The sequence below is a fragment of the Oncorhynchus tshawytscha genome, linkage group LG09, assembly GCF_018296145.1.
Source record: "Oncorhynchus tshawytscha isolate Ot180627B linkage group LG09, Otsh_v2.0, whole genome shotgun sequence".
In the NCBI taxonomy this organism is placed as follows: domain Eukaryota; kingdom Metazoa; phylum Chordata; class Actinopteri; order Salmoniformes; family Salmonidae; genus Oncorhynchus; species Oncorhynchus tshawytscha.
In genome coordinates, this window is record NC_056437.1 from 66,900,883 (window position 1) to 66,916,032 (window position 15,150).

The window sequence follows — 15,150 nt, forward strand, 5'->3', positions numbered from 1 at the left end:
TTTCTGCTGCAAACATTTTGCTACAGTGTGACCTACACGACCCATGATAATGAGGTAAGAATGTCCAGGAGATATAATCTAGAGGCTGAGACTAACTGACCTGTGAGGGAGAGACGCAGCATGGTGAAGGCGTGGCTGACTGGAGGCCGACCCGTGGATGGGTAGCATTCCGCCAGGGGCTGGAGAGACTGCTGTAGGGCCTGGAGCCCCATGGACACATTCAGCTGGTTAGGACCATCCAGCTCTGGGACGGAGAGGGGGAATGAGGGAGGGAAAGAGGAAACATTTAGATTGAGAGAGAAAGAGAGAGAGAGAGAGAGAGAAGAAAAACCTGTCGCACAATTGGTATTATGCACTGTAAAAAATGTAATCAAATAAAAGTTGTCTGTGTGTGTGTGTGTGTGTTTGTGTGGTAAACACTTTTGAAATGTTTCTATAGTCAATTGGCACAGTGGCGACCCGTCATTCAGGGCAGGGGTGGCAGAGTAGCAATTACTGGCAGGGCCACTCTAGGACATTTAGAGACTTGTCCCGAAGCCAACCCTGCGTTGTTTTGCTTTGTGTTGTTGTCCTGTTGGAAGGTGACCCTTATCTCCAGTCTGAGCTCCTGAGTGCTCTGGAGCAGGTTTTCATCAAGGATCTCTCTGTAATTTGCTCCGTTCGTCTTTGCCTCGGGCCAGACTAGTCTCTCAGTCCCTGCCGATGAAAAACACCCCCACAGCATGATGCTGCCACCACCATGCTTCACCTTAGGGATGGTGCCAGGTTTCCTCCAGACGTGATGCTTGGCATTCAGGCCAAAGAGATCAATTTTAGTTTCATCAGACCAGAGAATCTTGTATCTCATGGTCTGAAAGTCTTTAGGTGCCTTTTGGCAATCTCCAAGCGGACTGTCATGTGCCTTTTACTGAGGAGTGGCTTCCGTCTGGCCACTCTACCATAAAGGCCTGATTGGTGAAGTGCTGCAGAGATGGTTGTCCTTCTGGAAGGTTCTCCCATCTCCACAGAGGAACTCTGGAGCTCTGTCAGAGTGACCATCGGGTTCTTGGTCACCTCCCTGACCAAGGCCCTTCTCTCCAGATTGCTCAGTTTGGCCGGGCGGCCAGCTCTAGGAAGAGTATTGGTGGTTCCAACCTTCTTCCATTTAAGAATGATGGAGGCCATTGTGTTCTTGGGAACCTTCAATGCTGCAGAAATGTTTTGGTACCCTTCCCCAGATCTGTGCCTCGACACAATGCTGTCTCGGAGATCTACGGGCAATTCCTTTGACTTCATGGCTTGTTTTTTGCTCTGACATGCACTGTCAACTGTGGGACCTTATATAGACAGGTGTGTGCTTTTCCAAATCATGTCCAATCAATTGAATTTACCACAGGTGGACTCCAATCAAGTTGTAGAAACATCTCAAAGATGATAAATGGAAACTGGATGCACCTGAGCTCAATTTCGAGTCTGAATACTTATGTAAACAAGGTATCTGTTTTTTATTTTTAATACATTTGCAGAACAATCTAAAAACATGTTTTCGCTTGCCATTATGGGGTAGTGTGTGTTGATTTCTGAGTATTTGTTTTTAATTGTATCCATTTTAGAATAAGGCTGTAACATAACAACAAAAAAGTCAAGGGGTCTGAATACTTTCCGAAGGCACTGTATATTTTTTTTTGTAGTTGCTTGTTTTGCATGTTATATTGGCATTAATAGGTGTCATATATCAGTCTGCAAACTGTAAAAATATATATATATTTTGAGTTAAAAAATCTGGATACAAAAATGATCTCCTTTTTGAGTATTTGAGTAAGGCACCTCCAAAATGCATGTGATACACCTGCCCTGAATGATGGGTCGCCACTGGTTTAGTGGCTTTGCTGGCATGCATCTAAAAAAATTAGGTATGGCCTACCAAGATTTACATGCTAAAATCAACAATGAATTGGCATATCAGACAGTATACCCACTGACCCTGCAACTTGCATTGGAATCAGAAGTAGGATGGCGACCCCTTGAGGCGTGCCCGGAAGTCGCATGAAGTATGCAAGTTCTTGAATGGTTTGAAAATCGAACAATCATGACCCTGATTGGGCCCACTGGGAAACAACTAGGTCCATTACCAAGTGCATACAATCCCATCTTATTCGGTTTAAACTGCAATATTACACCTCCTATTTAAGACCTTCATAGTCACAAAATTTGAGATGTACGTAGCTCATGCAGTACGGAGCTCAATTTGGCCTCTTCACGCCTCCAGATGCTCCATAATTGCGTCACACCATCCATATGGTGCCTCCGACCACGTTTTCATATCAAGCATAAATTGTCTCTTAACCACAGGCACTCCGTTACGTTGCGCTGGATGTCTTAAATTTCAATGGGGACGTCCACAACGCAAGAGTGGAATCTCAACGAACTCTTGCAGTTGAAGGCTCCGTGATACAGACGCCGCATACTTTGAATTTTTCCAACCTTTGCCCCATCTTCAGTTAATAAAAGCCAATTGATGTTTGATCCGATAATGTGGTCATAGGCGCCATATGGATGGTGTGACACAATTGTGGAGCCTCCGGAGGCATGAAGAGGCCAAATTGAGCTCTGTACCTCTCAAATGTTGGATCAATGAGGAGGGCTCCTTATAGCTACGCATTGACATGATTGGTTGGCGGTAGGTGAGGGCCTGAGGTCCAGTATAAACACAAACTCACTTCCTTGACAACAGCTCTGCGCTGCTCCGCAAAGCGCAAGACGTATGAATGGCCTGACTTCTGCCATATCACCATGAAATGCTGCACGGTCAATGCAGATGTCAGATTGAACATGCAGCGCCTTTCATGTCTACATGCAGATTGTGGTTACTACATACCACATCAACTACATTCTGCGCCCACTACACGTCACTTACTACATGCCGCGCCCACTGCCATTGTGCTGCTAGCGCAGTCTTTGGCACACATTCCAGCACACTAGGTGTCGGTGCAAATTTGGATGCCAACCGACAAAAAACCCAACCGAGGGAGGCTGCTAGCTAGCTAAGGGACACTGGTACACAGTGGCCTTCGCCGCCCGCCTGCCGAGCACTGCTTTCACGCAGTTCTGTTAACATTTCGGTGACGGAAGTCGTTAGCTAATCAAGTGCTATATTTTTAGCTAAGTTGCGAAGGATGTCCTCTGACAGTCTTAGAATGTTATCGGTGGTTGATCTTGTTTTCCTGAAGCCAGCTTGGTGGATTCCAAGGAGGCCCATTTCCTCAGTGTGGCCGCTCAGTCTTTGGGTGAGTGCTCTCTCAAACAGCTTCCCGACATGACTGAGGAGGCTGATTGGTCTATAACTTGTGACATTGTATGGATCACTGTGACAACTGCAGATTTCCAAGGTAGGGGAAAGTAGCCTTCCGTGAGGCATGCTGTGAAGAGGTTAGAAAGGAGGTGCAGGTATTCATCAGGTGCTTGTTTGATGAGTGTGCTGTCAATGTTGTCTTCCCTGGTGCTTTGTTTTTTTTCAAGTGAGTCTTGATTTCTTCAACGTTAACAGAGCCGGTGAGGGGATGGTCTACTGGTGTCGGATTTGAGGTGGGTAGAGCCAAGCGTTCTAGCATTTATTTGCCTATTAACCGTTAGGGAACACCTACTCTGAAATGTAATAACTCAATTCGCCCTTGCACCCTTTCTAAACAACGCAATTTTGTAAAAACTTTGGCAAGAGGTAAAGTCTACAAAACGCAGTCCACTCTGTTTGTTACACATTTTTGTTTTGGAAATGGAAAACTGTTTGGAGATCAAATGTTTCATTGACGAGAAAATGAGCAGAATGTCAGCAGAAATTGATCTCGCTCCATCTTCTCCAACAGCAGGCCAATGGGCTTCCTTTCATCGCCATTCTTGGCAGTGAGTGGAAACGGCAACCGGATGCTTGACATTTATACATCAATTAAATATCTGTCTCGTTGTTTGTCGCGGGACAGTAGGAGGGGAGAAAGGACGGGAGAACGGTTGTGCGACTGCTCATGCTCTCAAAATGTCGGCGCCAGGAAAAGACACATTTCCGAGGTGAGCAGGACGATTATGAGATGGAGTTACGTCAGGATGCCACCGGGCCACAAGTAAAGTTGGGAGAAGAGGAATCTTGGGATAGGGACACAGAGAGGTGGATTTCTGAGGAGGAGAAAATAGGAAGAAGAGGTGGAAGAGAATGAGGAAAGCAGAGGTGAATCTGAGGAAGATGGCGATACAAATGGAGATCGGGTGTTGAAGTAGATTGGTGTCAAGTGCAAACAGTGAGTTCTTGAGGTAAAATGGAAGTGAATGAGGGTGAGTTAAGTGAGGTGGAAGGTGTGGTGAAGAGCTCGGACGGCGTGCCTGGCATCAGTAGACATGATAAAGAAGAATCTGGTCCAGTAGGAGTGACATTTTTGGAGAAAGTGGATCCTTGACCTTTTGGTGGATCCATTTGTGGTTTCAGGGTGGGTGGGAAAGGAGTTGGGTACAGTTGAATCAGTGAAGGTAACCTGTAGTGGACTTGATGATATTTGTTTGTGTTCTGACCAGAGGGAGCGGGTGCTCCATGTCATGCTTTGCTCTTGGGAAAAGGGCACCAATGAAATGAGTGATTTCTGGGGTAGCGTTAAGTGTGAAGGTGGAGCAATAGAAGTTGAAGATGCCTGCTGTTTGGTGCAAAGCAGACCCGGTGGTGAAACAGAGGATTCACTGTCAGTCCTTTTGAGTTTTGAGTCAGTCTTTACCTGACAAAGTCATGTTAGGATATCCAGTACATTCGGAAAGTATTCAAACACCTTCACTTTTTCCACATTTGTGAAATACATAAGTATTTCAGACCCTTTCCTCAGTACTTTGTTGAAGCACCTTTAGCAGCGATTACAGCCTCGAGTCTTCTTGGGTATGATACTACAAGCTTGGCACACCTGTTTTGGGGAGTTTCTTCCATTCTTCTCTGCAGATCCTCTCAAGCTCTATGAGGTTGGATGGGGAGCGTCGCTGCGCAGCTATTTTCAGGTCTCTCTAGAGATTTTCAATCGGGTTAAAGTCCGGGCTCTGGTTTGGGTCACTCAAGACATTCAGAGACCTGTCCCGAAGCCACTCCTGTGTTGTCTTGGTTGTGTGCTTAAGGTCATTGTCCTGTTGGATGGTGAACCTTCACCCCAGTCTGAGGTCCTGAGCGCTCTGGAGCAGGTTTTGATCAAGGATCTCTCTGTACTTTGCTCCGTTCATCTTTCCCTTGATCCTGACTAGTCTCCCAGTCCCTGCCACTGAAAAACATTTCCACAGCATGATACTGCCACCACCATGCTTCACCATAGGGATGGCGCCAGGTTTCCTCCGGGACGTGACGCTTGGCATTCAGGTCAAAGGGTTCAATCTTAGTTTAATCAGACCAGAGTCTTTTGGGTGCCTTTTGGCAAATCAATTTCGAGTCATTGCAAAGGGTCTGAATACTTATGTAAATAAGGTATTTCTATTTTATTTTTTTACCTGTTTTTTGGCTTTGTCATTGTGGGGTATTGTGTGTAGATTGATGATGGAAAAAATGTATTTACTCCATTTTAGAATGAGGGAAAGGGTCTGAATACTTTCCAAATGCACTTTATCAGTTCTCATTAGAGCTTTTGTCCCGAATCCACTGCGCTGTTTTAGGTGCAGCGTTTATCGTCATGTCGCTGCAGTATATAGGAGGGAGATTCTAAGATGTGGGAAGTGTACAGGAGGACATGGGATAGAGGAGTGTGTAGTTTTGGTGGATAAAGTTGTGTGTGTCAACTGTAGGGGTACCCATGTTCCTGGGGATCGGAAGTGTCAGGTATGAGAGAAGCAGGTTAAGGTGGCTAGAGCCAGAGTAGTGCAGCTGGTGTCGTATGCTGAGGCAGTAAAGAAAGTAGAGGAGGATGGGTCAAGGGTGAGGATCCCTGTGAGTAGTAGATCTGTGCCAGCACAGAGGGATAAGCCAACGAGTGATTTATGCTTCAGTAAGGTTGGCTTCTTAGTGTGCACAGCAATGGTTATCAACTGTAAAAATGGAACATAAATCACAGAATATAGATGTGGTGGCAGCTGCAGAGAAGTATTTGGGTGTATGAGATTTGACTTCAGAAGAGTTACTTTCGGCGCCGACAGAGATGGCCGCCTCGCTTCGCGTTCCTAGGAAACTATGCAGTTTTTTTTTTTTTTTAACGTGTTATTTCTTACATTAGTACCCCAGGTCATCTTAGGTTTCATTACATACAGTCGAGAAGAACTACTGAATATAAGAGCAGCGTCAACTCACCATCAGTACGACCAAGAATATGACTTTCGCGAAGCGGATCCTGTGTTCTGCCTTTCACCCAGGACAACGGAATGGATCCCAGCCGGCGACCCAAAAAAACGACTTTGTAAAAGAGGGAAACGTAGCAGTCTTCTGGTCAGACTCCGGAGACGGGCTCATCGTGCACCACTCCCCAGTATACTTCTCGCCAATGTCCAGTCTCTTGACAACAAGGTTGATGAAATCCGAGCAAGGGTAGCAGAGGGACATCAGAGACTGTAACGTTCTTTGCTTCACGGAAACATGGCTCACTGGAGAGACGCTATCGGAGTCGGTGCAGCCAGCTGGTTTCTCCACGCATCGCGCCGACAGAAACAAACATCTTTCTGGTAAGAAGAGGGGCGGGGGCGTATGCCTTATGGCTAACGAGACGTGGTGTGGTCACAAAAGCATACAGGAACTCAAGTCCTTCTGTTCACCTGATTTAGAATTCCTCACAATCAAATGTCGACCGCATTATCTACCAAGGGAATTCTCTTCGATTATAATCACAGCCGTTTATATTCCCCCCCCAAGCAGACACATCGTTGGCTCTGAACAAACTTTATTTGACTCTTTGCAAACTGGAATACATACATCCTGAGGCTGCATTCATTGTAGCTGGGGATTTTAACAAGGCTAATCTGAAAACAAGACTCCCTAAATTGTCAGCATATCGATTGCGCAACCAGGGCTGGCAAAACCTTGGATCACTGCTATTCTAACTTCCGCGACGCATATAAGGCCCTGCCTCGCCCTCCTTTCAGAAAAGCTGACCACGACTCCATTTGGTTGATCCCTGCCTACAAACTAAAACAAGAAGCTCCCACGCTGAGGTCTGTTCAACGCTGGTCCGACCAATCTGATTCCACACTCCAAGACTGCTTCCATCACGTGGACTGGGATATGTTTTGTATTGCGTCAGACAACAACATTGACAAATATGCTGATTCGGTGTGCGAGTTCATTAGAACGTGCGTTGAAGATGTCGTTCCCATAGCAACGATTTAAAACATTCCCAAACCAGAAACCGTGGATTGATGGCAGCATTCGCGTGAAACTGAAAGCGCGAACCACTGCTTTTAATCAGGGCAAGGTGACCGGAAATATGACTGAATACAAACAGTGTAGCTATTCCCTCCGCAAGGCAATCAAACAAGCTAAGCGTCAGTATAGAGACAAAGTATAATCTCAATTCAACGGCTCAGACACAAGAGGTATGTGGCAGGGTCTACAGTCAATCACGGATTACAAAATGAAAACCAGCCCCGTCACGGACCAGGATGTCTTGCTCCCAGGCAGACTAAATAACTTTTTTGCCCGCTTTGAGGACAATTCAGTGCCACTGACACGGCCTGCAACCAAAACATGCGGCCTCTCCTTCACTGCAGCCGAGGTGAGTAAAACATTTAAACGTGTTAACCCTCGCAAGGCTGCAGGCCCAGACGGCATCCCCAGCCGCGCCCTCAGAGCATGCGCAGACCAGCTGGCTGGTGTGTTTACGGACATATTCAAACAATCCCTATCCCAGTCTGCTGTTCCCACATGCTTCAAGAGGGCCACCATTGTTCCTGTTCCCAAGAAAGCTAAGGTAACTGAGCTAAACGACTACCGCCCCGTAGCACTCACTTCCGTCATCATGAAGTGCTTTGAGAGACTAATCAAGGACCATATTACCTCCACCCTACCTGACACCCTAGACCCACTCCAATTTGCTTACCGCCCAAATAGGTCCACAGACGATGCAATCTCAACCACACTGCACACTGCCCTAACCCATCTGGACAAGAGGAATACCTATGTGAGAATGCTGTTCATCGACTACAGCTCAGCATTTAACACCATAGTACCCTCCAAGCTCGTCATCAAGCTCGAGACCCTGGGTCTCGACCCCGCCCTGTGCAACTGGGTACTGGACTTCCTGATGGGCCGCCCCCAGGTGGTGAGGGTAGGCAACAACATCTCCACCCCGCTGATCCTCAACACTGGGGCCCCACAAGGGTGCGTTCTGAGCCCTCTCCTGTACTCCCTGTTCACCCACGACTGCGTGGCCACGCACAACTCAATCATCAAGTTTGCGGACGACACAACAGTGGTAGGCTTGATTACCAACAATGACGAGACGGCCTACAGGGAGGAGGTGAGGGCCCTCGGAGTGTGGTGTCAGGAAAATAACCTCACACTCAACGTCAACAAAACTAAGGAGATGATTGTGGACTTCAGGAAACAGCAGAGGGAACACCCCCCTATACACATCGATGGAACAGTAGTGGAGAGGGTAGCAAGTTTTAAGTTCCTCGGCATACACATCACAGACAAACTGAATTGGTCCACCCACACAGACAGCATTGTGAAGAAGGCGCAGCAGCGCCTCTTCAACCTCAGGAGGCTGAAGAAATTCGGCTTGTCACCAAAAGCACTCACAAACTTCTACAGATGCACAATCGAGAGCATCCTGGCGGGCTGTATCACCGCCTGGTACGGCAACTGCTCCGCCCACAACAGTAAGGCTCTCCAGAGGGTAGTGAGGTCTGCACAATGCATCACCGGGGGCAAACTACCTGCCCTCCAGGACACCTACACCACCCGATGTTACAGGAAGGCCATAAAGATCATCAAGGACAACAACCACCCGAGCCACTGCCTGTTCACCCCGCTATCATCCAGAAGGCGAGGTCAGTACAGGTGCATCAAAGCTGGGACCGAGAGACTGAAAAACAGCTTCTATCTCACGGCCATCAGACTGTTAAACAGCCACCACTAACATTGAGTGGCTGCTGCCAACACACTGACTCAACTCCAGCCACTTTAATAATGGGAATTGATGGGAAATGATGTAAAATATATCACTAGCCACTTTAAACAATGCTACCTAATATAATGTTTACATACCCTACATTATTAATCTCATATGTATACGTATATACTGTACTCTATATCATCTACTGCATCTTTATGTAATACATGTATCACTAGCCACTTTAACTATGCCACTTTGTTTACATACTCATCTCATATGTATATACTGTACTCGATACCATCTACTGCATCTTGCCTATAGCGCTCTGTACCATCACTCATTCATATATCTTTATGTACATATTCTTTATCCCCTTACACTTGTGTGTATAAGACAGTAGTTTTGGAATTGTTAGTTAGATTACTTGTTGGTTATTACTGCATTGTCGGAACTAGAAGCACAAGCATTTCGCTACACTCGCATTAACATCTGCTAACCATGTGTATGTGACAAATAAAATTTGATTTGATTTGATGTGTTGAGTGGTGGTGTCCTGTCCTCCCAGGCCGTTGGCATGGTGCTGAAGCAGGAAGGGTCAAAGTAGTGGAATGGGGTAGTGGGCTTTTAATGAGTGTAGGGTTAGTTGGAACTGTGTTTTGTTTTTGTATTCTTTTTAGTAGTATATATTTTTTTTATATCACAAAGTATAATGGATTTATATTATAGTGCTGTTGGGGGCGATAATGCAACATATTGAATGCTATTCGCCGTTAAACGCCAAAGAAGAAGAACGGCTCACTGTTCTATCTGTGGTGGCATCTTCAATCGAGCCTAGCTTTTAGCTAGCTAGCTAGCTGCTCTGCAAGCTAGCTTGACTTACTATTAAAGTTAGAGAAACAAGTTGAGGAAAACATATTTTGTTATGTTACTGGTTTGTGCAGCCTATATGGCTACAGCATGCACATAAAATCAATACTTATTTTGTTCATTAAACAGACAAGATACAGTCAAAACACATGCAATTTAATATATATATACACACACACACACACACACACACACACAACCATTCAAAAGTTTGGGGTCACTTCAAAATGTCCTTGTTTTCCATGAAAACATACATTAAATGAGTTGCAGAATCAATAGGAAATGTAGTCAAGACGTTGATAAATGTATAAATATAAGATTTTTAATTGAAATAAAAATTGTCCTTCAAACTTTGTTTTCGTCAAAGGATCCTTCATTTGCAGCATTTACAGCCTTGCAGACCTTTGGCATTCTAGTTGTCAATGTGTTGAGGTAATCTGAAGAGATTTCACCTCATGCTTCCTGAAGCACCTCCTGAAGAACATCCCACAAGTTGGAATGGCTTGATGGGTACTTCTTACGTACCATACGGTCAATCTGCTCCCACAACCGCTCAATAGGGTTGAGATCCGGTGACTGTGCTGGCCACTCCATTATAGACAGAATACCAGCTGACTGCTTCTTCCCTAAATAGTTATTGCATAGTTTGGAGCTGTGCTTTGGGTCATTGTCCTGTTGTCGGAGGAAATTGGCTCCAGTTAAGTGCCGTCCACAGGGTATGGCATGGCATTGCAAAATTGAGTGATAGACTTACTTTTTCAAGATCCCTTTCACCCTGTACAAATCTCCCACTTTGCCACCACCACAGCACCACCAGACCATCACATTGCCTCCACCATGCTTGACAGATGGCGTCATTTTCATTTTTTCTGCGTCTCACAAATGTTCTTCTTTGTGATCCGTACACCTCAAACTTAGATTCGTCTGTCCATAACATGTTTTTTCAAGTTTCCTCTGTCCAGTTTCTGTGTTCTTTTGCCCATCTTAATCTTTTCTTTTTATTGACCAGTCTGAGATATGGCCTTTTCTTTGCAACTCTGCCTAGAAGGCCAGCATCCCGGAGTCGCCTCTTCACTGTTGACGTTGAGACTGGTGTTTTGTGGGTGCTCAGTTGTGCACCTAGGCCTCCCACTCCTCTTTCTATTCTGGTTAGAGCCAGTTTGCGCTGTTCTGTGAAGGGAGTAGTTCACAGTGTTGTACGAGATCTTCATTTTCTTGTCAATTTCTCGCATGGAATAGCCTTGAAATATTTTGTCTTTCCCATTCACCCTCTGAAAAGCATACATACATAATTGAATTCTCAATTTTTTTCGAGGCATACAAATCCATCTTTAACCTAATCATTTACACTGATTGAAGTGGATTCAACAGGTGGCATCACTAAAGGATCATAGCTTTCACTTGTATTCGCCTGGCCAGTCTATGTCATGGAAAAATAGGTGTTCCTAATGTTTTGTACAGGCATTGTATATTTTATAGTAGGCTAAGAATATAATGAAGTAAACCTGAATAAACTACAAATAATATTTTTCAACATGTGGCACCGCTGTCATATTGAAAAAAAAGGGTATTTTGTTCATGTATGTTTTCATGGAAAACAAGGAAAGTGACAAAAGCAATATAAAAAGGTTGAGAAATACACTGAGGCAGAAATGGGGTTCAGCAGACAATGTCACCTAAGTGTAATATTTCTGAATGTTATGGCAGCCAGAGGAGGCTGCTGAGGGGAGGACGGCTCATAATAATCGCTGGAATAAAGTAAATGGAATGGTATCAAACACGTTTGTTTGATACAATTAAATTACAGCCATTACACTCCATTCTAGTCATTATTAGGCTATGAGCCGTCCTCCCCTCAACAGCCTCCACTGATGGCAAAAGTAGCCAGTCTACTTTAGATCTATCCCATTAGCCAATGCAGGGGGAATCCACCTATCTGATGTAAGACAATGAAGCCATAGGCAGAACTTTACCGCAATCATGACTAGGTCGGTTGGTGGAAATAAAAGTATAGGCTTTTTGAAACTTTTACAGATGAGCCCTGATTTACATAAATTACAGAAAATACACATCAATATAAATACAAAATGCAAACAGAAAAAAACAGGCATAAAAAATAAACATTCATCAGTAATGAGGGGGAGGGGCAAAGCACTTCAATCCAGCTCGTGAGACCTAAAAAAATTAAAAATAACCCTTTTTTATCTCCCCAATTTGTGGTATCCAATTGGTAGTTACAGTCTTGTCCCATCACTTCAACTCCCATACAGACTTAGGAGAGGCGAAGGTCGAGAGCCGTGCATCCTCTGAAACACGACCCAGCCAAGCCGCACAGCTTCTTGACACAATGCCCGCTGAACCCAGCCGCACCAATGTGTTGGAGGAAACACCGTACACCCGGCGACTGTGTCAGCATGCATGCTCCCTGCCCACCACAGGAGTCGCTAGAGCACGATAGGACAAGGTAATCTTGGCCTTCCAAACCCTCTCCTAACCCAGACGACGCTGGGCCAATTGTGCCTGGGATCGAACCCGGGACTGTAGTGACGCCTCAAGCACTGCCTAAATACCGTGCGCCACTCGAGAGGCCCCTGCAAATTGATTTTAACAAACAATTGGTTCCCCCAAAAATGCAGCCCTCCGTTGAATTTCAAAATCCAGATGTGGCCCTCAAGCCAAAAAGTTTGCCCGCCCCTGTCCTGGAGGCACCGAAACATCAAATTTAAGAACATTTTGAAGTTTGTTCCACAAATAAGGTGCAAGAAAACAACGCTGATTTAGGCTACCTAGAAGAGACCAAAGGAATTTCCAGAGTTAGCCATCCCTGAGACTGGGTGTGGTAACTGGTATGTCTAAATTAGTATGATGTTAGTTAGGTACAGTGGAACTTTTGGTAAAGGGGCTTTATAAATGAAAACATAGCAATTGATTCAACGCTCATGACATCGAAGAGGGTCAATCAACTTCTCTGGTAAAAAAAGACTTTGGCCTACATATGCCTATATAAAAAATAGTTGACAAAATGATAAAGTTGTCGGAAAAACGTATCAGCAATCCACGGATCATTGGGCAAGACTCCGTGATGACGTACGGCGTAATGAAACACGCCACGATGTGAAGCCTATGGGCATTATGCCGCGTTCAGGTGCTAGTTGGAACTAGGAAACTCTGACATTTCCGACTTGATAATTGAACGCGGGATGAGTATAACTGCAACCTAGGACATGAACGAATCTTCGTGTCAGACTCAGAGCGCACATTGAAAGTTTCCCAGACAGTCATTTTGTTTGTCCTCGCGTGAACTTGTCTATGTGTGGCATGTCTTGGCAGACGTGACAATCTTCAGATAACATGAGATAACTGCATATTCGTCTTGTCTGTAAATCATTAGACCTACAAAGAAAACCATATGTGTGAAAGTCGTAAATATGTTCCATTGACTTACCGCAACAGTCCTCAAAAAGCAGCCGAAGTTGTCTCAGACATTCGGCCACTGCGCGGAGTCTTGACACTGTCCATGTTATATCGTAGTATTTCATCCTACGAATACCACTACCGTTTTGACACGGGATTAGTGTGGTGTTCATTCCCGGTAAATGAGAATCATTCTCTCCCTGTTCAGTAGGCGTATGTTTTACACCACACCGCATATTCAATTCCAACAAAGACATTTCTAGCTGTCTACGAGTAGAGGCATGCAACACAAAACAATTTGGCTAACACGCATTAAAATATCCTAGGTCAAAATGTGGTAGGCTATATTGATTGAAATCAAAAACATTCCTTCCATTTCGTGCAATGTAGAACAAAATCCATTCGGAAATCAATACATTTCCCTCAGAGGTGTGTAATTGTCAGTTTGGATAGGCAGTCCCCTTGGCGCATCCTAGCCCAGAGTCCACTCAGCCGTTATCGTTTGTCTCATATCCTCCGACTGATTTCCTCAATCTCTTTGAGAATAAAACCGTGTCATAGAACAATGTTTTCAGGTCTATCAACTAGGGTTTTCCCTCCCTACGTAGTCTTGTTCCGCTAGGCATCTTGTCCAACCGCATTCCTACTGTATGTCGCAACATTCTTAGCGTCATCTCGACCCTGGTTTTGATAGTTTTTCAGATTTTTTTTTTAAACGTTTGATTTATAAACCACTTGAAAATAACACATTTGGGACACATGGCCTATCAAGGTTCAATTTTCGCGGGCCATCACACTGGGAGCAAAATAACTGGTTTATAGAGCACACATGAAGCAAAGTAGGCCTAGTCTAGGTCTAATCCATAATGTTTTACTCCTATTTGGCAGGCAGTGCTTAAAAAAAAAAAAGTTTAGAAATCCCGGATTTTAGGCTTCTATTTTTAGCAATTTGCTGGTAAGTAGAATGCATGAAGATTCTATAGTTAGTTATTTTTAATTACTGGTTAAAGTTTGTTCACTGAGTTATGACACATGTAAAAAGGAACTCAATTGCAATTGTTGCACAGAATAAGAGGGGATGGCAATTTGTCACCCAACAACCCAATAATCACAGACAAACAGACAAATAACTTTGATAAGGTTTCAGTGGTGCAACATCTAGCCAAATAGAGAAATCTCTAATTTGACCATGTGGAGGAATAGAGACCACAATTATCGTTACTCCTTTTTAACAAAATATTTTATTATTTGGTATGAGGTTACAAAAACGCTGTTATGACAGACAATGTAATCTCTTAGACTACTACGAGTGAATCTCAATATCTCACATGGCTCCTCCTCAACCACAAAAGTGTGAGGCGTCTACTGCGGTCTCTGTGGTCGCTCCCGCCTGTGAACCTTGTATAACTCCGTGTGAAAGCAACAAGACATTAGTCTGGAAACAGACCAGAGGTGGCAAGTGGGGGAAAGGAGTACTCCACTGCTATGAACAGCTCTACTGTAACTCAATGGCAATGGACTGACAGGGGAGGCGGATAGGGGTGAATTCTTACATCCTACTTAAGTTGAATTTTCACTTGTAGTGATGCATTGATGCTGCAATAGTCTATGTGCTGGGGGGCTAGGGTCAGTCTGTTATATCTGGTGTAATTCTCCTGTATTATCTGGTATCCTGTGTGAATTTAAGTATGATCCCTCTAATATTCTCTCTCTCTCTCGCTTGCTCTCCCCTCATGGAGGACCTGAGGCCTAGGATCATGCCTCAAGACTACCTGACCTGATGACTCCTGGCTGTCCCCAGTCCACCTGGCCGTGCTGCTGCTCCAGTTTCAACTGTTCT

General features: G+C 44.7%; 1 protein-coding gene across 2 annotated transcripts in view; it reads right to left on the reverse strand.

Moving 5' to 3' along the window:
• The window catches only part of gmip (GEM interacting protein), a 47,916-nt gene extending 34,040 nt beyond the window's left edge, over positions 1-13,876 (reverse strand). The window contains exons 1-2 of one of the 2 annotated variants that reach the window (XM_042327284.1): positions 13,342-13,876; positions 101-244 (exon numbers count right to left, since the gene is read on the reverse strand). In XM_042327284.1, coding sequence (XP_042183218.1) covers positions 101-244; positions 13,342-13,567 — 370 coding nt within the window. In that variant the 5' untranslated portion in view covers positions 13,568-13,876. The remainder of the gene's footprint in view (positions 1-100; positions 245-13,341) is intronic. The other variant, XM_042327286.1, reaches the window with a different exon arrangement.
• Between the last annotated feature and the right edge of the window lie 1,274 nt (positions 13,877-15,150).